Source organism: Fukomys damarensis, unplaced genomic scaffold (assembly GCF_012274545.1).
Source record: "Fukomys damarensis isolate Sample0158 unplaced genomic scaffold, DMR_v1.0_HiC HiC_scaffold_14, whole genome shotgun sequence".
Lineage (NCBI taxonomy): Eukaryota > Metazoa > Chordata > Mammalia > Rodentia > Bathyergidae > Fukomys > Fukomys damarensis.
This window is the reverse complement of record NW_022900926.1, coordinates 29183338-29209311: the sequence shown is the minus strand read 5'-3', so window position 1 is coordinate 29209311 and position 25974 is coordinate 29183338. Positions and strand designations below refer to the sequence as shown.

General features: G+C 34.2%; 1 protein-coding gene across 9 annotated transcripts in view; it reads left to right on the top strand.

Moving 5' to 3' along the window:
- The window catches only part of Scaf8 (SR-related CTD associated factor 8), a 194460-nt gene that overhangs the window by 58121 nt on the left and 110365 nt on the right, over positions 1-25974 (top strand). For 8 of the 9 annotated variants that reach the window (XR_004517135.1, XM_033763304.1, XM_010628880.2 and 5 more), the window contains 11 exons: positions 156-273; positions 4864-4995; positions 5321-5433; positions 6973-7166; positions 13840-13940; positions 14587-14700; positions 16097-16253; positions 18118-18251; positions 19935-20079; positions 22205-22273; positions 25471-25686. Coding sequence is in view for 8 of the 9 variants with exons in the window: in XM_033763304.1 (XP_033619195.1) it covers positions 156-273; positions 4864-4995; positions 5321-5433; positions 6973-7166; positions 13840-13940; positions 14587-14700; positions 16097-16253; positions 18118-18251; positions 19935-20079; positions 22205-22273; positions 25471-25686 (1493 nt within the window). In the remaining variant the exon portion in view is untranslated. The remainder of the gene's footprint in view (positions 1-155; positions 274-4863; positions 4996-5320; positions 5434-6972; positions 7167-13839; positions 13941-14586; positions 14701-16096; positions 16254-18117; positions 18252-19934; positions 20080-22204; positions 22274-25470; positions 25687-25974) is intronic. The other variant, XM_033763306.1, reaches the window with a different exon arrangement.

Genomic DNA, 25974 nt, shown 5'->3' with positions numbered 1-25974 from the left:
TTAATGTTTCCAAGTATTCCATTTGACTGTTGATATTTCAAAAGAGACATTGTAATAGTCTGTAAATGGTCAGTTTTGTCTTCTAAGAATATGCAGCTATTTTTATATTATTAATAGTGTGTTTTTAAATATATTTCTACCTGTTTTCTTTTTAGTTCTCATGTTTCAGAATCTGTGAACAATTCCATTTTTCATCAGATAGCAGAACAACTACAACAGCAAAACCTTGAACATCTCAGACAGCAGCTTCTGGAACAGCAACAACCACAAAAGGTTCATAACCCCATCTTGTGGTCTTTGGAGTTACTGCTGTTTCTATTCTGTAAATTGGAATTTTTCTAGGGTGGTTGGTTAGTGTTTGCTTTTGGTCTTAATAGAATATTTTTTCATCTGTTTCAGTTTTTACCATCCACTTTATTTTCTTTCTAAAGTATGACTGTATTTCTTTCTTTTTTTTTTTTCAGTATTAATTGAGTTTATTGGTACATTTTAGGGATACAGTACAGTTACATTCATTGTTGGGATCTTGTACCTCTACATGATAGGTCTTGGTTCTCATTTTTTCCCCTTGTCCCTGCCCTCCACCCCCTCTTCCCCTCCCAATCTACAAATACTTTATTTTCATCTTTTCATTATCTCACATTTTTTTCTTTTCCCTTATTACCCTTCCCTTTCCCATCCCACCTTCCCTACACCTTTAGCCCCTTCCTTCCCATTTCACAATGTCAGTTATCTCATTAGGATCTTATGTACTATTACAGTTTATTCACACAAGAGAAACTATTTGGTATTTACAAATGTGTGATTTATTTATTTCACTTAGGAGTATATCTTCAATATGTATCCATTTTCCTATGAATGAATCTATTTTCTCGTTCTTTATGGCTGAATAGTATTCCATTTTGTAGAAAAACCACATCTTCTTTCTCCAGTTTCCAACGGATGGGCAGATGAGCTGTTTCCAAGTTTTAGCTATTACAAACTGTGCCGCTATAAACATGGGTGCGCATACATCACTGTGATATGATTCTTTTACTTCTTTTGGAAAGATACCCAGCAGAGGGATGGCTGGGTCAAATGGAACCTCCAGTCCAAGCTCTTTGAGGTATCTCCATATTGATTTCCACAGTGGTTGCACCAGTCTGCACTCCCGCCAACAATGGAGAAGGGTTCCTTTCTCCCCACAATCCCACCAACATTTGTTATTGTGTGATTTCTTGATAGCAGCCATTCTTTCTGGGGTGAGGTGGGATCTCAGTGTTATTTTCATCTGCATCTCTCGAATGACCGGTGATGTGGAACATTTTTTCATATATTTACTTGCTGCTTTTACGTCTTTGTCTGAGAAATGTCTGTTCATTTCAGATGCCCATTTTTGAATCGGGTCTTTAAGGAGCAGCTGGAAAAATTTTTTTCCACCTTGTAGGGTGTCTCTTAGTTCTGCTGATGGTCTCTTTTGCAGTACAGAAGCTTTTTAATAAATTGAGATCCCAGTTATTGATTATTTCTGCTAGTTCCCGTGCTACTGAGGATTTGTTCATAAAGCCTTTTCCTATGCCATTGTCTTCTAGAGTTCTGCCTAACTTACCTTCCAGCAAGTTTAATGTTTCTGTTTTAATATTTAGATCTTTAATCCACTTGGATTTTAATTTAGTGCATGGTGAAAGATAAGGGTCCAGTCTTAATCTGTGGCAGGTTGACGTCCAGTTTTTCCAACACCATTTATTAAAGAAGCTATCTTTCCTCCACTGGGGATGGTCAGCTCCTTTGTCAAAGATGAGGTAGCTGAGTACATCTGGATTTGTTTTTTTTGTCTTCCAATCTGTTCCACTGATCCTCAGGCCTGTTTCTTTGCCAGTACCATGCGGTTTTTATCACAGTGGCTTTGTAGTATAGTTTCAAATTGGGGATTGTTATGCACCCTGCCATGTGTCTGTTGCCTAAAATGGCTTTTGCTATTCTAGGTCTCTTCTGGTTCCAAATGAATTTTTGGATTCTTTTTTCTAGTTCTGTGAAATATAGTGTTAAAATTTCAATTGGCATTGCATTGAATCTGTATAGCAGTTTTGGTAGTATGGCCATTTTTACTATGTTGATTCTTCCTACCCAGGAGCAGGGAATATCTTTCCATTTTTTTATATCCTCTTCAATTACTTTTTTCAGAGTGCTGTAGTTTTCAGTGTAGAGATCTTTTGCTTCTTTTGTTAGATTGATTCCTAGATACTTCATTTTTTTGGATGCTATTGTAAAAGGGATTTTTTCCCTTATTTTTCTCTCAGTGAGTCTGTTATTTGTGTATAAGAAGGCTATTGATTTTTGGATGTTGACCTTGTATCCAGATACTCTACTGAATCTGTCAATTAAGTCTAGAAGTCTTTTGGTGGAGTTTTTGGGTCTTCACCGTAGAGTATCACATCATCAGCAAATAATGACAGTTTAACTTCTTCCTTTCCTATCTTTATTGCTTTAATTTCTTTCTCTGTCTAATTGCTGTGGCTAATATTTCCAGAACTATATTGAAGAGAAGTGGTGATAGTGGGCATCCTTGTCTTGTTCCTGATTTTTATGTGAAGGTTTTTAGTTTTTGGCCATCTAATATGATTTTGACTGTTGATTTTTCATGGATAGCCTTTATTAAGTTGAGATATAGACCATTTATTCCAATTTTTTGCAGAGTTTTTATAATGAATGGGTGTTGAATTTTATCAAATGCTTTTCTGCATCTATCGAGAGGATCATAGGGTTTTTGTCCTTGACTTTGTTAATATAGTGTATTTACATTTATTGATTTACATATGTTGAACCATTCTTGCATCCTTGAAATAAATCTGACTTGGTCAGAGTGTATGATCTTCATGATGATCCTATGCATTCTGTTTGCTAGTATCTTATTAAGGATTTTTGCATCTATATTCATTAAGGAGATTGGCCTGTAGTTCTCTTTTTTAGTTGGGTCTTTCCCTGGTTTGGGAATCAAAGTAATACTTGCTTCCAGGAATGAATTTGGAAGTATAGCTTCCCTTTCAATTTCATTGAAAAGTTTGAAGAGTAATGGCAGTAGTTCTTCTCTAAATGTCTTGTAAAATTCAGCAGTGAATCCATCAGGGCCTGGGCTTTTCTTTGTTGGTAAATTTTTAATTACATTTTAAATTTCACTGACTGTAATTGGGGTGTTTAAAATGTTTTTATCTTCTTCGTTCATCTTGGTAATTCTAAGTATCTAAAAATCTGTCCATTTCTTCTCTGTTTTCCATTTTATTGGAGTACAGGTTTTCAAAGTAGGTATTAATGATCCTCTGGATTTCTATTGGATCTGTTGTGACTTTGCCTTTTTCATTTCTGATTCCATGGATCTGAGCCTTTTCTTTCCTTTTTTTGATAAGATTAGCTAAAGGTTTGTCAATTTTATTTATTCTTTCAAAAAACCGACTCTGTTTCATTTATTTTTTGTATCGTTTTCTTAGTTTCCACTGCATTGATTTCTGCTCTATTCTTTAGAATTTCCTCTCTTGTTTGATCTTTGGGTTTTTCTTGCTCATGACCATATTTCTTTAACTTTTTATTACTGAGGATTAGTGTTTTCAAGTTCTTTACATTTTTTTTTTGTAGAGTATGTTCTGGAAATTTAATGAATCCTTATTGTAGAACTTAATTTCAGTATTCTTCAAGTTAAAATCAGAAGGCCACTGTGGGCTTTCAGAACTACCACTTTTGTATGTTATTTTCTCTGCTGTGTTGTCTTTCTAGCAGGGTAATGATGATTGTATTATTGATGGTAATGATGACAAAACAGATTATTATCTATAATTTAAAAAATGTAATTGCTATTACTATTTGGCTGGAACTTTGTTAGGCATGTATTAAACAATTATATTGAATCTTCATGAGGTAGGCATTGTGACTCCTGTTTACTCTAGAGAAACTTGAAGCTTAGTAAAATTAAACATGTAATGCAAAAGTATATAGCTAATACTATGTATAATCAATCTTAAGATATACCATTATTTTGTATGTAGCTGAGGATTTTTAAACACTTCAACTGAAGTAACATTCTTTTGTTCTGTAAAAATCTGTTAAATTCAGGAATGATGAAATATGAAAAACTATTGCACTCTACAGTTGACCAATATGTCCATTTGTAGAGCCAAGATTAAATCTACTACCAAGTTTAGGGCCGGGAATTTAGCTCTGTGGCACCATTCCTGCCGTGCAAGTGCAAGGTACTGAGTTCGATCCCTAGTACCACCACCAAAAAAAAAAAAAAATTACCACAAAGTTTAGTTCTCTTTTATATAAGAAATACTTTTAGGTGTAAACTGTTTAGAATAAGTACTTAAAAAAAAAACCCTGCAGTACACTTTGCTAATAATAAAAATTTGGAGACATGAAGGAACTTGACAAATACCACAAACATTTTTAAACTGTGAACAATTCATCCTTGGGCAAAAAATACATAACGAAGGTGGACTGCAAAGTGATTACTTGAGGTTCTGGCCTCCAGAATCCTGGATGGAGCCACATATATTTGTAAACATGTGGCAAAATTCTAGTTTCTATAACAGAGGTGGAAGGATTTAGGGCATATTAAAGAAAGAATAGGTGCTTTAGCTGGAAGGGATCGCATAACTGGAGACACAGCTGAGTTCTGCCCTTTGAATAATGATGCAGGCAATTTAAAAATGTTTCCTGCCTTTAGGTAAACTGGGTTTACATAAATTACAATTTTAGATTTGATTACTTTATAAATGATTAACATGAAATTTCTGTATATTGGGCTTCTTTAAACATTTAACTGTGTTATTTAAATTTTCATTTGTAATAAAAGTATATCCCAATATTTTTTTTTGTTTTGTTTTCAAATAGGCAACTCCTCAAGATAGTCAAGAGGGAACATTTGGGTCAGAGCATTCAGCATCACCATCACAAGGGAGCAGTCAGCAACATTTTCTTGAACCTGAGGCAAATTTGGATGATTCCATTGATATTCAACAACAGGTAAGTACTTTTTTGAATCATAAATTTCTAAAACGATTTTTAAAAATCATGTAAAATACTGTATAGTGATAATATCCTGAATATGTATTTTTTCTATACAAGCTCAATATGCTAGCTTTTAGTGGGGGGTACCAGGGATTGAACTTGGGTCCTTGCACTTGCAAGGTTGGCTGCCGAACCACTCAGCTAAATCTCCAGCCCCAGTATGCTAGCTTTTTAATCTGTTGTGCACTAATAGTACTGTGAAATTTTTTAAGGGAATAATTGTTTATATGTAACTTAGTCTAAATAGCTCTCTCTGTATGTCCTTCTTTTGACTTCCCAGGATATGGATATAGATGAAGGACAAGATGGAGTTCAAGAGGAGGTCTTTGAACAAGAAGTGAAGAAAGTGGCTGTTCGTTCGAGATCAAGAACTCACTCACGGTCTCGTTCCAGGTTCTACAATAATACTTAATAATAGCTGTGTGTGAAGCTAAAAATGCTGCTTTTATTTCTTTGTATCGAGATTAAAAGAAATATTTTTCTTGAAAAAATTTTAAATATTTTTAGAAAGTAATTTTAAAAAACAAGGGAACCCTGGGGCCGAGGATTTGGCTCAGTGGTTCTGCCACCTGCCTTGCAAGCGCAAGGGCCGGAGTTCAATCCCCGGCAGCAAAAAACAAAAATAAAAACAAGTGAACTTTGTTCTATGTTTTATCACATGTGTCTGTGACATTTGAATAACTTCTGTAGCAGTGGTAGGTGCATCATAACAATGGAATTTTGGATTGTTAACTTGATTTTAGTTAGTGCTAGGATTAGTGCTACATTAGGATGTTATTACCTCTGAACAGCTATTAAATTGTATTTCTTGCATTCTATTTCATCACATAATGATATCAAAATTCCTGAAAAAATTAAATTATAAAAGTCATTAGTATAAAATATTATGTATAATACTAAGACATTGTAAAACATTTATATAAATGTTTTTTGTTGTTGTTTTTGTTTTTGGTACTGGAAATTGAACTCAGAACCTTGCGCTTGCCAAGCAGGGACAGCACCACTGAGCTAAATCCCTGACTATAAATATTTTTATTTGTAGGTTTAATCGAAAGTCATTGGTCTTTGACACGCCTCCCCATGTGGTACTAGAGGTTGAACCCAGGGCTTTATCTTGAGTTACATCTTCTGCTGTGTGTCCGTTTGTCCATCTCTCTTTTTGATACAGGCTCTTACTAAGTTGCTAAGTTGCCTAGGCTGGGCTTGAACTTGTGATCCTCCTGCCTCACCCACTCAGAGTGTTGCAATTATAAGCATGTGTCTGCCATGTCCATCTTACCTAATTAATTTATTTATTTTTAATATGTATTAACCCTGTGGAAAATTTGTAGAGTAAATGTTAGAATTATTTCAGTTTCACCTTCTGTTGTAAAGTCAGAGACATCACAAATTTTAAAAGTACACCACAAATTGCAAAAACAATGCTAAATTATATAGTGAAGTAATCCTTTGTTGGAGATTTCTCTATTTTTGATTGTTTGCAGTTTTTTTTGTACCAAACTCAGGGCCTGTACTTGTCAGATAGGTGCTGTGCCACTGAGCTACATACCCGGCCCAGATTCTCTATTTTCTAATGAAAGAGCCTAACATTTTCATCACTTAAATGTTCATTTTATTTTCTTTGGTCTTTCATTTCTGTTCTTGACACCTGTTTGAAAATATACTGGAAAACACTAAGAAAAAATGAGGCCCTTTCTCAAACCTTGTTCTCCCCTTTTCTAAATGAATATTCACCTAGACTCAAGGTCATTAAAACATTTATCACTAGTGTAGATGTATATAGCATGAGATTCGAACAAAATGCATGTTTGATACTTGATTAAACTATAAAACATTTCAAGAAATAGCTAGACTTTCCTCCCTTACTTGGCATTTGCAAATTTGGTAAAAGGACAAGATTGTCATTAGAAGTAAACTAACATTTTTTTGTAGATCGCCAAGAAAACGAAGGTCCAGGTCACGATCTGGTTCTAGAAAGCGTAAGCACAGAAAGCGATCACGCTCCCGCTCAAGAGAAAGAAAGAGGAAATCATCACGTTCATACTCAAGTGAAAGGAGAGCCAGAGAAAGGGAGAAAGAACGACAGAAAAAGGGATTACCTCCAATTAGATCTAAAACTTTAAGTGGTAAGTAATATACTTTGGTAAAATGATGGTTCGATAAATATTAAAAGCTAGTTAAGTGGCACAAAATTTCTACGTTTTATTTTCAGACAAGTTGAAAGGGGTTTGAAAAGTTAGTAATTCTGTTCTAGATTTTTATAAAACATGATAGAGAAGATAAGGAAAATCTGTTGAAATACCAAGGTCCCTGAGAGTTGTCTTTAAAATGTAATGCAAGTTGAAAATATTACTATCATGACCCTGCGACTTCTGTTCCACAGTATCCTAACAATTTGTAAACACCAAGTCTGTAAAAGTAATTGTTATATGAACTATATACTTTACCATGATTTTTAAAGTAAATTATAAACTTCAGGGTTAGTACTAGTAGAGAAATTCCTGGTGTAGAAACTTTCCATTTTTATATGTTGATCTATTATATATAATTAGATTTAGTAATGATGGAGTTTGTTTTAGGAGCATACACATGAAAGGTTCATGTGGCAGCAGTGTTAAGTATAGCAAAATAAGTTGCCAAATTCTGCTTAAGATATTTTTAGTGCATTGTGACTTCTAAGGTGAACTAATAGACTAGAGATGGGCAGAGAAGTATGCAGAATGTAAGAAATTCACTTTGCCAAGAACTAAACATTGATTATGTTACCTAATTTCTGAATCTGTCCAAATAAATTGCTTTTACTAGGAGATGGATATATGGTATAATTCATACTGTAAGGGCATGTTGGAAATTGAAGACTAATATCAAAGGCAGCTGCAATTCTACTGTTTTGATAGTTTGAGTGGGCATTGACTATCTTGCCAGAATCTTAATCTGGTTATGAGAGCTAGTGTTAATTTACTAGTAATAATTCTGGCTTTGGAAATTTCTATATGTCCCTTATGATGAGGGGCTAAATATAAGCATTTTCATGCTGGCTGATAAATAATGTCAGAAAACTTGTGCCTCCTTATGTGATAACCATTAGGATTTATTAACCAATATTAGGGTAGGGGTTTTTACATAAATTTCTTTGATTTAATTCTTCACCTAACTTTCTTAGGTGTTGCTTTCACTACATACTGTGTGATCTTTTATCTTAAAATTATTATTTTTTAATCCCTAAGAATTACACATATTTACAAGGTGTTCTATGATATTTTCATATACATATACAGTATGTAATATGTGTTTCTCTTTTTGTGTCTGCCTGGTTTTACACATATTCCCCCAAATGACAGGCTTTCATTTTTTATGGCAGAATAATGTCATTACATTTATTTTTTTATTAGTTTTATTTTCATAAGTAAAGCACAGTAAAAAATAAAATTTGGAAAGCATATAAGTAAAAACAGTAAAGAATATCTCTTCCATTGTTTACCCCACTGCTCCCTTTACTCTGAAACAATACAGTTTTTTTGTGATAACTATTTTTCGTTTTTTATTTTATTTTTATTTTAAATTAATTTCATTTGCAGTAGTGGGGATTGAACACAGGGTCTTTGAACTGAGCTTTATCTTCAGCCCTTTATTTATTTATTTTTTTAAATTTCAAAAGTATTGTTAAATTGCCCAAACTAAGCTGGAATTTTAAATCTTCCTGCCTCTGCCTCCCAGCGCTGGGATGGCTGGTGTGGGCTACCACTCTTAGCTCTCTCTCTATGTACATTTGAAACACATGTGGTAGTGTTTATTTGCTGTGGTCCTTAGTGCAAATTAATTAATTTATTTATTTTGAGACAGGCTCTTGCTCTGCAGTTTAGGCTATCCTTGACCTCAGTATATAGCCCAGGCTAGTCTCGAACTCAGAGCAATCCTCCTGCCTCACCCTCCCAAGTGCTGAGATTACAGACATGCACCCCTACATCTGGCCTAAAATTTTTTTTTAATCTATCAGTCCATCAATTAATTAATTAATATCTTGAACTCACGAATGTGAGGTTTACAAGCTTGTGCCACCAGGCCTGGCTATTCCAGTTATTTGGATGATATAAATACTTTGTGTGTGTGTGTGTGTGTGTGTGTGTGTATGTGAGTGAATAGTTATTCAACCTGCCACGAACCCTAAGCAGATTTCTGAAGCTCTTTGAATAGCTTCTTCATTCCTCTGTTTTACATGAGCTACCTTCATCTCCTCAAACATTGTTTCATTTTCTGTCCTCTTTTTTTTTAGCTGTCTACATTTTCCTCCCTGGGAAACAATAATAATTCTCTCTTATTATATGAAGAAGAGACATTTTCATTCCTAGAATGTCACTGTTGATAATTCATATTCCCTGGACTATTCATGAAAATCCTATGTTCTAAAATGAACGCTAAACTGGGCAAGGTGGTACATAGTATGTCATGGGAGGAGTTGCAGAGGAAACCTGTTCACATAATAGTGGCTGGGAACTGTCCCAATATCCATTTCAAGGACATTCCCATGTCCTTTCTTCCACTAGGCCCCATCTCCCAGGGGTTTCACCGCCTCCCAGTAGTGTTATGATCTGGGGCCAGTCATTTACCGCATAAGCCTTGGGTGAGACATTTCATATCTGAACTATAATAGCACTTGGGATTAAGGTATTTGGTTTTTTTGAGCCAGGCTCTTGCTATTTCAGGCTGTCCTTGCACTTGAGGCATTCCTGTCTCAGCCTCCCAAGTGCTAGAATTACAGTCATGTGCCACCACGCCTACTTTAAGGATCTAATTTAAATTTTAAAAAATAAAGATCTTGAGATGGAGAGATAAAAACGTGGTTGAATATTAATTATATATTTGTGCATAGGTTAAGACTACATGAGAGAAAAAACAACTAACAGGAAAGAGCAATTACTGGGGGTCTATGTGGGCGAATTTCCAGTATTTAAACAGATCTTGAAGATGTTTGAGTTCTGACAGCCAAGGTAGAGAGACCTGCTAGTAATTTGCAAAGGGTCGCGCTTTAGTTTGGGGTTAGTGGTAGAGTGCAGTCTGCTCTAGACCTGCCCTGTCAAGATGATAGTCAAAATGTTAGAAACTTGTTTTTGAATGTGACATTGACACAATTCCAAATACGGTATATTAAAACAGTTTAAATGTGTTGAGTGTACGTATTTTTTTTAAGTGTAAATGTCTTCAGTAAAAAGAAATATTCATGGAGGCATGCACATTATAACTAAAAATAGGCAGAATATCTCCTGTTTATTAAAAGAAAATTGGCTTTCAGTTGTTAAAGATAGTTTTCCTGATATCAATTGAGATTTTTCCCATTTTTTTCTCTGCGAAGTAGTTATTTCCTGTTGCATGGAGTATTGTTTCCATCATTTCACTTTCAGTCTGTGAATTTCTTCTCCTATTAAATGTGTTTCTTCTCTGAAGCATATTGTTGGATCCTTCTTCTTGATCCATTCTGCCAGTCTGTTTTTGATTGGTGAATTGAGACCATTTGCATTGATGGTTATAACTGATATGTATTGACTTATACTTTTCATGTTATTTTCTGTCATTAGTTCCCCTTTTTCCCTCTGTTCAATTGCTTCCCTTGCCTGGTGGCTACATTCTGTTTTGGTTCATGGAGTTGTCCTTATTATCTCTTTCTACAATGGCCTTCAGAACATTGTGGAGTGCTGATTTTGTGGTCATGAATTTCTTCAGGTGTTTTTTGTCATAGAAATATCTTATTTCTCCATCAATTTTGAAAGATAGTTTTGCAGGCTATGTCAGTCTGTTTTGGAGATTTCCTTTTAGGACTTCAAATACTTCACTTTTAGCACTTTTGACTAGGGGGTTTGTGTTGAGAAGTCTGCTGTGTTTCTGATGGACTTTCCTTTATAGATGATTTGTTTCTTTTCTCTAACAGCTTTTAATACTTGGTTTTTAAATACTTGGTTCTTGTATTAGATTTCTGGAGTCTTGAGTATTATATGGCTTTATGTAGATTTTTTTTTTTTTTTTTTTAATCACAGCTGATTGGAGTTCTGTATTCCTCACCTGTTTGCATGTCAAATTCTTTTTCCCTGCTTGGGAAATTTTGTGTTATTACTTTTGTGAATAGGTTTTTTGTTATTTGCATTATATCACCTGCATTTTCTTTGACTCCATTGAATCTTACAATATTTGCATCATCTAGCAACTGTTGGATTGATTTGTTTTGTTTTGTTTTGTGGTCCCTTGTTATTTTTAAGAAATCTTTTCATGATCACTAACTGCAATCCTGTTTTTTGTATCTGATACTCTGTCTTCACATTGACTCATTCTGTTCTGTATACTTTCAGTGGAATTCTTAATAGATTTCATAGATTCCATGTCTTTCCTGTATTGGGCATTCATGGTTTCCATCATTTTCCTGTACGCATCTTTTTTTTTTTTAATCTGTCTGCTTTAGAGTCACTAACCACGTCTTTCATTGTGGTCACTATCCCTGTAGTTATCTGAGAAACTATTTCTGATTTGATTTTTTTTCTAGAGCTTGATTCATCTACTTTGTTACTTCTGCTGTTAACCACTTCAGGGACTCCATGTGGTTGGGTTTTGAACTGTTCCATCTCATTGCCCCCCTGGGTTTGCCTCTTTGGTGAGCTGGAAGTTTGGAGTTGTATCTTGTCTTCTCATTTTTAATTTTTTTAAATAGTTTAATTCCTGGGTTGATGCTTGTACATTTCTTATGGCAATTAGCTTTATTGATAAAATTTAGAACCCTTAAGAAATGACTACTTCTCTGAGATATTTTTCAGGTGTAGCTGGCTGATGGGTTTTGAGTCTGTTACAAGATCCTGCCTCTTCAATTTACTGGGGATGAGAAGTCTCTGCCAATTTGGCCTGGCCCCTGATTTTTGGCACTGACTTATAGTATTGTTTAATTCTTGGCATACCAGGAAGAACAACTAAGTAGAACAATTATGTCACCCTGGCTAAAGTAATACAATTGGCAATAACAAGAGCATCAAACACTGCCTAGAAAATGACAAACTGTGGTGACAGTTTGCCACTTTCAACTGTCTGAAGTAGATTTGTGGTTATATAACAAAATCTAAAACAAACCAGAAAGTCGAGTACAGTAAATAATGCCCTCAGTATAGTGATTTTACCCTCAGGAGAAAATTTAAAAGAAGTTAGGGGGAAAAGTGTAGAGAAATAGAAGAGAAAGAGATTAGGAGCAAGGCTGGAGGACAAAGGAATATTATGCAAATTTTAGAAATTGTGATGAAGACAGGAAGGAAAGAAGGAAGAAATAACAGAAAACCTGTAAATAATCTTCACACTCATATAAAAACAAGAACATACAATTATAAGGGAATAAAACAAGAAAAGAAAAAATTAGAAGAGAAAGACACTTTAAGGTATGTCTTTGCTATCACTGGTACACAAAGTAGGAAGAGTCCAATCTTTGTTGATTAATCCCAGAAAGCCAGCTGTAGATTTATAGAGGGTATAGATAATCCCAGCAAACCTGCACCTTTGGTTCTGAAGCTCAGGCCTCTTTCTGGTTGTGAGAGTGGAACCTGATTTGTTCAGCCTGCAGCATTCCATGTGCCTCCTGCCAGCTTGAACTTGGTTCTGCCTCATCTTGTTGGGAGCCAACCCATAGCTTCTCTGAGTTCTGATTCCAGTTGGCCCTTCTCCAATATGGCTACAGGCCAGTTGCCCTCTCCTGGGTGATATCTGGACCCAAATCACTCACCACCTACTTCAATCTACAGCATCCACTGCTCCATTGCACTGATGTGTTTTTCTGTAGAGGCCTCTGGGGTCACTAGTAGTCACCATGGGTCTGGAGGTTCAAATTCCCCACCCACATAGTCAAGGGTCAGGAGAAAGCACTGCTTGCCACCTTTTACCTTGTTGAACTCCCTCTTTACTCTCCCCATGGGCTTCATTTCTCACTTCAGATCATTGCTGGGTCCTAGAGACCCACTTTCCTCCTCCTTCTCTTCCTCACCTTGTTGTATTCCAGTGTTTGGACATCAGATCTCAGTGGAGCTATTTCTCTGGTGTTCACCACTTTATCTTCCCAGAAATCTCCCCTGTGTTACATTTTATTGGGAGCAGAAAAAGTTTAAACAACCAGTATTCTATTCTAATGGTGTCTTCCCTCAGCTACTCTGCCTACACCTGTGATCTGGACCTTCATTTCCTTGCGGATAGGGCTCTCAGCTATGTGCTCAAATGACCTACATACTATGACTGAACGCAGTGGATCATGACTGAAAAATGTTAAGCACAGTGGCAGCAGGACTGTTGGATTTGGGTTTTTAGAAAAATCACCAAATTAGTGATTTCCCTAAGAATAATATAGGTAGTACAGTTTTCAGATTTAACTTTTTAGGAAGAAACATTCACTTATTCTAACACCAAAAGATACTTAGAAGTTTCACAGATAGGGTTGCAGTAGGAAGTAATTTTGAAACTTTGTTCATATTATAATTACCTGGTAAGTTTTTAAACTCCCATTTCTCAATCTGCTAAACGTCATGCCACTCATCTTCTCCCAAAGGAGAACCTTGGCATCCACAGGTGATTCAGTGTGTGAAGCCAAGCTTGGGAACAGGAGAAATGCAGGTGGGTTCACTCAGTGAAAATGTGAATGGATACCTAGGATTTCAGTTGATTTTAAACAAAATAGATCTTAACAAATAATTTAAGTATATTACCATAAGTTTAGTCTATTGTTAGTATTTTTTTCATTTGAAAGAAGTTAACTTTATTATTTAAATCATTTGTCTCATGTCTTTTCAGTATGTAGCACTACTCTCTGGGTTGGTCAAGTGGACAAGAAGGCAACACAACAAGATTTAACCAATCTTTTTGAAGAGTTTGGACAGATTGAATCTATTAATGTAAGTATAAGCCATTAGGCTATAAAACAACATTTCATATAATCAACACAATTCCTAGTTAAGCCCAGTAATAGGTAGCTTTAATAATGTACCTCTTCACAAGAATTGGTTTTTGTTCATCATTTCTGATGATTCTATCATTGCTGTTCATCTGCTTAATTTTTTAATGGAATTCTAACAAAATAATCATAACGGTCTTATAGCAGTATCCTCATTCCCTTCCCCTCTCAGTTCCCCTTTTTAAATGTGTATAAGGAAACGTCCCACAGAATGGTAATTACCTGCACATGAGTGTGAATGTAGTAGAATGAAACCAAATAGGTTTTGAATTTTTCGGTTTGTTTTTCATATAAAGTAATTAATCAGTTGTATGTGAATTGTGCCAGTATACATATGTCATGGCTTAGAATGAAACCAAATAGGTTTTGAATTTTCGATTTGTCTTTCATATAAAGTAATTAATTAATTGTATGTGAATTGTGCCAGTAAACAGCTGGAGGAAGAAAGGTGACATCAGTTCAGTAATCTAGCAAAGTAGAATTGGAGCATTAGTATTACATATTCTATTTCACTAAAACTGTAAAATGCCACGATGATTTTCTGTTCTTATACTTTTGATTTTAAAACTCTTAACTTTTTTTAATAGATGATTCCTCCCAGGGGCTGTGCTTATGTTTGTATGGTTCATCGTCAGGATGCATTCCGAGCTCTTCAGAAACTCAGTTCTGGATCATATAAAATTGGCTCCAAGGTCATTAAGGTAAGACTTTTTGATTGGGAGTTATGGTGTAGGTAGCTGACATATAATGTCTGTTATATTAAAGTCTAAGTTGATCATAGTATGCTTGCTCACTCACTCTTTTATTGTTGTTTCATTGTGTTGTGATTTGTCTTTTTTTTTTTCTTTTTTTAATTCTTTTCCTTGTATTGTGATTTGAATATGTGGCCTCCCAGCATACTGAGTTCAAACTCTTGTCACTGTGCTACACCTGCAACCTTGTATTCTTCTATTGTCTTGGGCGCGAATCACTTAAGAAATTTAGATTTTAGTATTGTTGAGTTACAAAATCAGATATAGGTAAAATAAGTCAAGTAATGAAAACTTTAGTCAGATTGTTCCTTCAAGTCACACTTGTACGATTACGTTTGCCTTTTGTTTATTCTTTTCTTCCAATATCTAGTTTTATTCCCTAATTAACATTAATTTCTTTTATATCTTATGTAAACCAGATCCTTGTGAAGTGATTATCAGCAAGGATATTTTTTCTTATTAATCCTTAAATTGAGTTTTTTTTTTTTTGTACCAGGGATCAAATTCAGGACCTTGTGCTTACAAGGCAGGCGATGGAACCACTGAGCTAAATTCGCGGCCCTGTGAATTTTTTTTTTTTGTTGTTGTTGTTGTTGTTGTTATTTACTGTGATGAAGTCACAGTTCATTTCTGCTATTTATGGAAAATTCCATCAGTTTCTGCATCTAAATTTAAAATGTTAAAATGATTCTTCAGGAAGTTAACACATTCACGACAAGGCTATAATTCATACATCTCACTGCTGCGTGGCTTTGAACTGATGATACATTCATTACTGTCCTATCAGGCCTGCCTGTGACAGTCTCATTGGGTAGTACAAAGTTGCCCAATGGGACAGTCAGGCATGTACCAGCGGTGGTTTGAGCTGGCTGAAGTCTATTTCTCTGTGTGAAATACTGCTGATCTTTTCTTTTCTGGTATACAGAGTTTTATTTAAATTAATAACTACACTTAGCCAAAAGGCCAAGAAGCAATAAATTGTAATAATTATCTTAATTATTACTAATAGAAATTGGCATTTTTATGGTAGAAACTAGATTTGAATAGTTTCTGGAAATGCATAATTTTAGAGTTACGATAAAAAGTATAGATATTATAAATACTGCATCTGATGCAGACTTTTTTTCCATTGAGTTTATCGGTACTTTTTAAGTATACAGTACAATTACATTCATCATTGGGATCTTTTACCTTTACATGGTGTGTCCTGGTATCTTTGATGCAGATTTAACACAAATCAGACTAACTTTATTGGTATTTATGTTATTGGAATACAAGTTTGAATTTCTTATCATGTTAAAATACACATATGAGTGTCCTTTTTTCCTCCCCCTGTTCCCAATAGATTGCTTGGGCTTTAAATAAAGGTGTAAAAACAGAATACAAACAATTCTGGGATGTGGATCTTGGAGTAACATATATACCATGGGAGAAAGTTAAAGTAGATGACTTGGATGGTTTTGCAGAAGGCGGCATGATTGATCAGGAAACTGTAAATACTGGTAAGAACTGTATAGTTTTATTTAAAAACCTATGCTTAGAAGTTTGTAATTGAAAAGAGTTTGGGTGATAGTCAACTCTGTTTATTTTAAATATTGGTTTCATCTCCCAAAAAAGAGGGTGAGACACTACTGTGTCCAACAGGCTCCATTTCATAGCAGGAGTAAAATTAGTGTAAGGTCCTCTATTACAGATTCATGTGGTCTGGTAATACCTGTTAGAATGCCTTTTAAGAATACTTAAAACAGTCATCTGTTCTTTTTTAAAAATACTTATTTTTAGAATAACTCTGTATTCTGAAGAATGCCCCGTATTAAATAATTTTAAAAGATTCTTGTTACAAATTTATAGAATTTTTTTATCAGATATAACCTGAAAGAGACATTAACATTGCTGTTTAGAAAAAAAACCTAAAATATGGATTTATACCTTATTTCTTCAAATCTTAGTACTTTTATCAAATTACCTAATTTTCAAAATATTGTAGTTCTTAGGCCAGTGAGGTATTTTCAGACATTTTCTTTTCATTTTTTTTCTTCTGACTGAGTATGTAGCTCAGTCACAGCATATGTACTTAGCACACACAGACTTTAAACAATTCTTCCTGTTAGCAAGGTGCCCCCCTTCCCCAGGGATGTTTTTTTTTTTCGCCAAGACATTAATTCTGTCTGTGTATGTTTTGGTTCCTGCTGTGTATCAGACCTAATTTAGGAACTGGAATTATGAAGTGACAAATGACAAAATTACTCATCTCATGAGACTATAGGCCTAATCCTGTCAGTATTCTGTTCTGCAAAAAAAGTTATACTGAAATATAGCTACACTTGGTTCTCTATTTTATATGACTCTTGTGTTTTGTTGTGCTGTTGCAGTAGATAGTATATGGCTCACAAAGTATGTAATACTTGATATAAAAAAGTTTGCTAGACCATGCTTTTATGTATGGTAGTGAACTGAGGTACACATGTTGTTTATTTTTAAGACCAAAGATCTTAATGTATGAGTTTTTCTAAACTAAAACTTCAGTATTGAGGTTTAGAGTGTTGGCATTTTGTGATAAATTAAGTGGATTTTGGGTTGCAGTTTGTGCCCTCCTCCATAAAAGGTTTGTCGTTAATGCTGTAGTAGAAAGATATAAACAATAAAAGCCATAAACTTATAGCATAACTGTTGATAAGTCATATGAAGAAAAAGCAAGGAAAGGAGATAAGTGGTACGGGTGTGGAGGTGTTACAAGTCTTAAGTGGTTGAAGGTCTGTTGGATATTTGAAGGGCTGATACATGCAGGCACCATGGGGAAAAACATTTGATTCAGAGTAAATTGGGCCAAAAAATAGAGGCTGGTATAACTAGGGAAAAATGAGTGAGGAATGAATTGTATATAAAGAGAGGGACACACATAGGGGCAAAGTCTTACTCATCTTACTCCGCTTTACTGTGAGTGAGGTGGAAGATCATTGGAGGATCTAGTAGCACCTCTTTGTTCTGTTTTTACTTAGCTGTATAGTCAGGAGAGTTTTTCTGTATTGGAATGGTACTTTTCTTTGTTGATCTTCCTCTGTGCCTTGTGATAAAATAAAGATTGTTTCCTCATATATCTAACAGTCTTTGAAATGTTTTCATTTTCTTCTGCTTTCTTTAGTCTGAAAGTTATAGTGTCTTTCATTTGTGTTACGTATCACACTACTCCTTAGTATCATAATTGATATATCTGGGCAAAAATTTAGGGTGGAACCAAATTTGTGGTTATTTCTTAAAGATTTGCTAAGGTAGATGAAAGATTTAGATGTGATATAAATGTATACATAGGAAAAAACAGAAAGTTGCCTCTATCCAAAGGAAATGAATTTCAAATATTTTGTTTAGAATGGGAAACTGTGAAGAGCTCAGAACCCATTAAAGAGACAGTCCAGACTACTCAGAGTCCAACTCCAGTTGAAAAGGAAACAGTGGTCACAACCCAGGCAGAGGTTTTCCCTCCACCTGTTGCCATGTTGCAGGTTGGTGTCTTTTGTAAATGTAGTATTTTATATTTCTGTGTTTACTCATGTATTTACTATATAAAAATTTGAAAGAAATTACCTAATTTAGAGTAGATATTTATCAGTAGTGTTAGGCAAATAATATTTTGTTTAAACATCTTTTTTAGTAAAAAATTTACTTAGGACAGTGGTGTCATTTTGCTATGCACAAAATTTAAAATAAAATATTGCTTTCTTAAAAGTGCATGACTTTAGATTCATGAAAAATCAAATTGATAGAACAATAAGTACGTCGGTGAGTTTAGTCAAACATTTTTGAAAAAATATTTTTAGAAATGGTATCATTCGTGTTTATATTTATTTAATGAACATATATTTTATTGAGTGCTGGCTGTAAGACATGCACTGTTTCAGGTACCTTGAATTAGGGACATACCAGTAGGGGAAAAATACGTTTTCTTATGGAGTTTTCATTTTCAATAGGGGAGACAGAAAATGTTAGAATAAGAAAGATCTTGTGGAAGGGAAAAGGTACTGTAAGATTGCACAGAGTTGTATGGTTAGATGCTTACATGGTCAAGGTGGACCTAATTGAGAATATGACATTTGAGTGACAACTTAAAGATGCTGGGGGAATTAACTATGTAGATAACTGAGGAAGAGCATTTCAAGCAGAAGGGACAACCAGTGCAAAGTCCGTATGCCAGGAACATGTTTGGTGTGTTCCAAGAATGATGGAATTCTTAAGAGGCTTTATATGTGGTAAAGCCAGTAAAAGGCATGTTAAACCTGTTTGAGGACTCAGATTTTCATTCTGAATGAGATGAGCCATTGGAAGAGTATTTCAGAGAAATGACTTGACCTGAATTAAGTTTTAAGGGATTGCACTAGCTGTTTTGAGAATAAGCTATAAGTGAACATGGGTAAAAGCCAGGAGACCAGTTAAACAATTGTGATATAGTTGAAGGATAATAGTAGCTTAGAATAGACTGCTAGTGGTGGAAGCATTGAAACTCATTCAGGTATTAGGTATATTTTGAAGGTATGACAGTGGAACTTCCTAGTAGTATTAAACTTGGAATGTAAGAAAAAGCTGAAGCGAAGTTTTGTCTAAGGAATTGGAAAGATAGTGTTTGTTGTTTTGTACTTGTCAAGTATGAATTGTCTGTTAGACAATAAAGTCAGATGTTAAATAGGGACATTTGATGATGGAAAGTTTAGGAGAGAGGTAAAGCTATGTAACAAATACATTTTGGGGATCTTTTGTACCTAGGATGAGTAAAAGATTTAAGCTGGAATCAGAAAATAGATTTATGAGAAATTCAAACAGTTCTAAAGCTGTTTTTGACATGTTTCCTAATGGTAATTTAATACAGATATTATTAAACATAGTGGAGATGACAGTTGAAAATTGAGTCTGATATTCAGTGTTTGGCTAGGTACCCACCCCTTTATATTACTTGAATGTAAGAAAGATTTCACCATCTCCAAGTACATTATCTGTTGAATATGTTGAATAGTTTTGTCTGGCTTTTACTACCAAATAGAGCTTTACTCACAAAAATAGAAAGTGAGAAGGGACTTAATATAATGATATTTTCTAGTTTCAAAATAATTTATCTTTAGTTGTCCTAAGATGTAATCATTGCAGGTGAATAAACTGATGAGTTGATTTTTTTTGTGTGTGTGTATCTACAAAAGATTCCAGTAGCGCCAGCGGTGCCTACAGTTAGTTTAGTTCCACCAGCCTTTCCTGTGTCAATGCCGGTTCCTCCTCCTGGCTTCAGTCCAATCCCTCCACCTCCTTTTCTTCGAGCAAGTTTTAACCCTTCACAACCACCACCTGGTAAGGAATTTTGTCTTACTATTTGAACACTACTTAGGTTGTCATTAAAGTTCTTTTTCCAGGTTTAAATGCTGTAGAACAGTGGTTCTCAGACCTTAGCATACATCAGAACCACCGAGAGGGCTTGTTAAAATAGATTGCTGAATGTAGTGTTTTGTCCCATTAGGTCTGTGTTGGGACCAGGAGATTCATTTTTAACTTGTTTTCAGAATGCAAATTGTTGGAAGAATCACTTATAGAAGAAATACAATAATTTTTAAATCACTGAAAATCATGATTTTTACTGCTAGGCTTGTTGGTACACACCTGCAGTCCCAGCACCCAGGAGGTTGAGGCAGGAGGATTGCTACAAGTTTGAGGACAGCCTGAACTACATAGCAAGACCTGGTCTTACAAAACAAAACAAAAAAAATCATTATGTTTACAAAAGGTTTTATGCTGAAGTTTTAATATGGAAATTCTCTATAATTATCACACTTTTGTCAGAAAGTTGACATTGATTTCTGTAGGTTCTCCCTCCTAAAATTCAGTGGATTCCAATATATTAGAAATTATAGTATATTTTTAAGTGCCAGTTGAATTTGGTATACTTTTATTCATTTAATAAATTGACTTTTAAAAAGTTCCCTCAGCCATTGTTTCTAGGTTGAAAGCTATAAATTACTTATACTTAACACACTTTAACAATTACACACACACACACACACACACACACACACACACACATATGTAATTGTTCATATAGTTTAGAGATAGAGCTTTTATAGTACTTGGCCATGGAAGCTTAGAATGAGGAAGAGATTCTGGGGATCATATGATACACATATTGCTTCTCCAAATTTAAGAAAATGTGTAGCTTTATGATTTATGAATTAAAAGAAGTACATTGTTTCTTTAATTTCTTAGCCATTGAAGAAAGTTTTAAAAAGTTGTCAACAATATAGGGCCAGGGGTGTAGCTCAGTGGGCCCATGCCTACCTGGCAAGTGCGGGGTCTGCAGTTCAGTCTCCAGTGCCAGAAAAAGAAACAAAAATTGCCAACAAGAGTAAAAAGTAAATCATCATAGTATAATTGTAAATTGTCAGTATCATTTTAAAATTTTTAATAATTTGAAATTGACAGATTTTAATAAGAATTTTTTTTATATTGTAAATATTGAAACAATGTTTTCTGTATTTGTGATTTGAATGTTAAAATTTATTTCAAAAATATGAAATTAATAATCATACCACACGACATTATAAGGTCAGTTTTTACCATTTGTTTTTAAAATTGCATATCTATTTTTAATCACTTGTCTAGTTGAGTTTAATACATTTTTAAATTTTTACATTTGTATAATTTTACATTTTTAAAATGCCAAGATTTATAGTTTATTTGATCTCTGAAACCATAAAAAAAATCCAGTATTAAATTGAAGATTTATTAACTAGTATTCAAAGCCATATGGTATTATCTAAGGTCAATAAAAATATTTTGATCTAGTAAGTAGCATATGTTTCAAAAAATTCCAGTGACATATTTGACAGAAGACTTTATTGCATATGATTAGTACCCTGAAATATGTTCAGCTTTCCGCATGCAATCATTATTCTAACATAAACATGTTACCTGGATTTAATTTATAGCAGCAGAGAACACAGGAATGAATGAGTAAATAGAACATGCTTATGATCAGATTCTCTCAGCTTTATCTAGCTTAACTAGGGATCAAATAAAGTAGGGGATATAGAAGTCATTTTTAAAATAGAAAATACACAAATAGAAGGCATAGTAATAAAAGACCTTTTTTTTTTTTTTTTTTTTACAGTACCGGGTTCAAACCCAGGACCTTGCACTGTGCGGCAGGCGCAGTGCCACTGAGCTAAATTCCTGCCCCAATAAAAGCCTATTTTAAGAATGCAGAATTTCGCTGAGTGTGGTAGCACACATTTGCAGTCCTAGCTACTGGTGAGGTTGAGGCAAAATGATAGCTTCAGCCCAGGAGCCCGAGGCCAGCCTGGGCAATTTGGGACTTCATCTCCAAAAACAGAGTGGAATTTCATTTGTGGTTATTGAATTCTCTGATTTAAAGCATGTAACTTTTCTTGTGCCTTTTTATTTTTTTGGTCTCCCCCCAATGTAGGTTTCATGCCACCGCCAGTTCCTCCACCGGTTGTACCACCCCCTACAATTCCACCAGTAGTACCAACATGTGAGTTTTCTGTATACCAAATTTTCTTTATTCCTAGCAGTACTAGTGTATTGCTTCTTACTCCTGTGAATTAATTTGATTATGAAAGTTTTTAAACAAATGAGTTTATGAGGTGATTTCTAAAAATTAACCATATCATAGGTTAGTCCTTACTCATATTTGCCTTGTCTCAAATGTCTTTATAATGATTCTTAGTCAAAATTCAAAGAAGACCTTCCCATTTTTTTGTTTTGTTTTGTTTTGCTTTATGGTCTTTACTTAGAGCAGTCCTGCCCAAATTCCTCTTGCATTTCATAATTCTCCATGGCTTTTGAAGAAACAGCTTAGTCTGTGTGCAAGTTGTCACATAATAGATTGGGATTTTTGCTTTGCTTTCTTTGCATTTTTTTATAAAGTGGAAGTTAGCTCCAAAGACCTCTAGATTCCGGTGTGACTTTCTTACAATAATAGTTAATAAGCAAAATGCCTTATACTTAATATTGTATCATTATCACATAAGAATCATATAGCATATTCTTGTCCCATTTTTGTTAGTAAAATAAACTACTTTTTAGAGATGTCTTGGGCTCACAGTGAAACTGAGCAGAAAATACAGAAATTTCCAATATTGTCCCCTTGAATGCATAGTATCTTTCATTGCCAATATCCTGCCCAAGTGGTGAGTTAAAATTGCTCGACCTGCACTGATTCATTGTTCAAAGTTCGTACAATAAATTAACCTTACTTTTGCTCTTCCACTTTTTTTTTTTTTTTTTTTTTTTTTGTACTGGGGATCGAACTCTGGTCCTTGCGCTTGCGAGGCAGGCCACTGAACCGCTGAGCTAAGTCCCCAGACCAGCTCTTCCACTTTTAATGGTATTGATGTAATCAGAGAATTCACATAGTGGAACTCGGTCATTTAAAAATGTTTCCCTTCAGAGTTTTCTATGGTAGTTTCATCTATTGATAATTGGTGCCTGTATCTAGTTGTTATGAGTTGCAAAGTGGCTCTCTTTCTAAATTCATAATTCTTTGCATACTTCTTTAGATTTTTTTAATAAATAAAAATTTTCTTTTATCAACAACTTAAGTTACTGTGAAGTGTATACTGTATAGGAAAATAGCATAGGTGATTCTGAATCTTAGAGCTTTCGATGATAATAAATAGCCTGACTCACCATATAAGCCAGAGGCTTGCCACCACTGGTATAGGTACTTCAACTTTTCCTTTGTCATTTTTCAGAGACTAGAATTAATGGGTGATTCCCATTAATGCAGTGACTGGAAATGGGGAAAGAATGTCTCTCTCTTTTTTTTTTTTAATCTATCTCCTCTTTTTCTTGGGCCCCATCTTTCTTGTTTTTTCTTCTTTCATATTTAAGGATTAATAAATTTTTCCTTCCAATCAATTTGTTGTTCTTGTTGAAATTAAGATTTTTTCATCTTTGGACAGTGCTTTATTTTTACTAATTTTTGAAGGCCTATTAGTTTTTTTCTTTAGGGAGGGGCTCAGTTTGCCACTAACTATTCTTGCACTTTCCTGTTAAGAGTCTTAGAATCAGCCATTTCTCCATATAGGCTATTTAGAAACCATAATCTGAGTATAAGATTCTCATTTTGTTCCTGGGATTTCATTAAGTCAGCAAATTTTTGGAAAAGAGTAATGATTACTTATTTTCATTCTCCTGTAATATGGAATTATGTACAATAGTTTGAAAGCAGTTAAAACCAATGTTACTGTCAGCAAGACTTCTGAATGAATGGACCTGTCTGCAGAATATATATTTGCTGCAAATATATAATTAGGATGCTTCTATGCAAAGAGATCTTAACTCTTAATTTTCTTTTTGTAATTGTGGAATCAGTTTCATATGTGACTTTCAGAAAAAAAAATTCTAATGTATCACATATTGTAGGCTCTACCTAGTTTTGACATCTGTGTTTTCCTTACTCCACCATGTTTCAAGAGAAATATAAAAACTCAGTGTAAATAATTATAGATATTTCACTTTTAATTTTATTCTATTGAACATTTCAGAAATATTAAATAGTTTTACTATTTTTTTCCCTATTTGTCTACATTTTATCTGTAGTAATTCTCTAGCTTTCAAACAAACTTTAAATAATTGGGCAAGCCTCCTTCAATAAATTAGACTTTTACAAAGCCCTGATAAAGAAAATATACCTGATAAATAGAAATTTTAGCTTTTCATACTCTAGTCATTCTTCTTATATTCTTTTTTTTTCTTTGTGTTTTGAAATGCTTTCTTTTACAGTCTAGGTGGCAATACAATCCTTTCTTTTCATGTTGGTTAGGAATAATTATTTCTGAAAATTAGAGAAAATATTCAAGAGTTATTTCTAACTTCGTTATATAAAGAGGCTAATGCTACACCCTAGTTAGTTAATTTTGGAAAATCTGGGATCATATAATAGAGGAAGAAAAACTAGTGTTTTATAGATTGCTTGCATTGTCTCATTTAATTTAATTTCATAACTCTTGCTCATGACTCCAGGTGGTTTTATCCCTACTTTAAATCTCTGTTGTGCTAACAATTTGTATAGGCAGTACTACAGGAAGGAGCACTTCAGTATCTTAAGTGACATAAATTGGACAAAAAATTACAGTTACATGTTTTATATTTGTTTAATTCTGCATTTTAGCATATAAATGACATAATGTACTTGGTGATTTTTCTCCTGATTCTTTAGTATAGAATTCTTATAACTTTATATTTCTACTTTACCTTACCTATTCTGATTTAAATTTCTAACCTTACCTAACAAAAGATTGTGAATTGTAAGGACTGTTGTATTGTAATTTCAGTGAGATTAATTGGATTTTCAGTCTGATACCTAGTTGTCAGTATGTTCCAATTGTTTATAATTTTTTAGATTATTCACTTAATTGGGTTGGCATCCTTAGAAAAGTAATTTTTTATAATATTAGAATTTACTTCAGGACTGGTTCTTTTATTAATCACTTTAGTGAAAATATTTCTTACAATTGCTGGATTTTCTTGTTCTACAAAAGCAGGGCTTTCTAAGTATAAGTTACCCTCTTCATGATGAGTCATTTGTCATTTTGAGCATTACTTATCATATAATGTGGTTAGTAATGCAGATGTGCCATTAAATGAAATACTTAAAATGCCAAAAACTTAGTGCATGAATTGATTAATTAAATCTGAAAAACACTTTTCTCCTCTCTGAAATAGCTTTAGTGCAACCACCATTGTCCATGACCCCAGAAACTGTTAAAGATGTTGGATTTGGCAGCCTTGTTTTACCAAGTGGTTCCGTTGCCAGTGGTCTTGCTACTGCCGCTCTACCAGCTGGAAATGTTTTTAATCCCCCAGCTAAATCAGAGCCTGAAGAAAAAGTACCTCATCTTATAGAACACCAGATTTCGTCTGGTGAAAATACCAGATCAGGTAAAAATAAAATGAAACAAAATCCCTGAAAATGCATATACATTTATTTGTTTTTGTTGTTTAATTCTGGGGTGGCATGCATTTGTAACTAATTAAATGCACAAATGCTGACATTCTAATTTTTTGACAATCACTATGTCCTACAAATTACATTTTAAAATGTTTTATTCACAATAAAACACAGATTTCAACATATTTCCATTAACTGTCCCCTTCCTGAAGTTGTGTGGGGGGGTCCTCACCCTTTTTTTGGCTTGTTGGGACTGCTGAAATGTATTGCCATCAAAA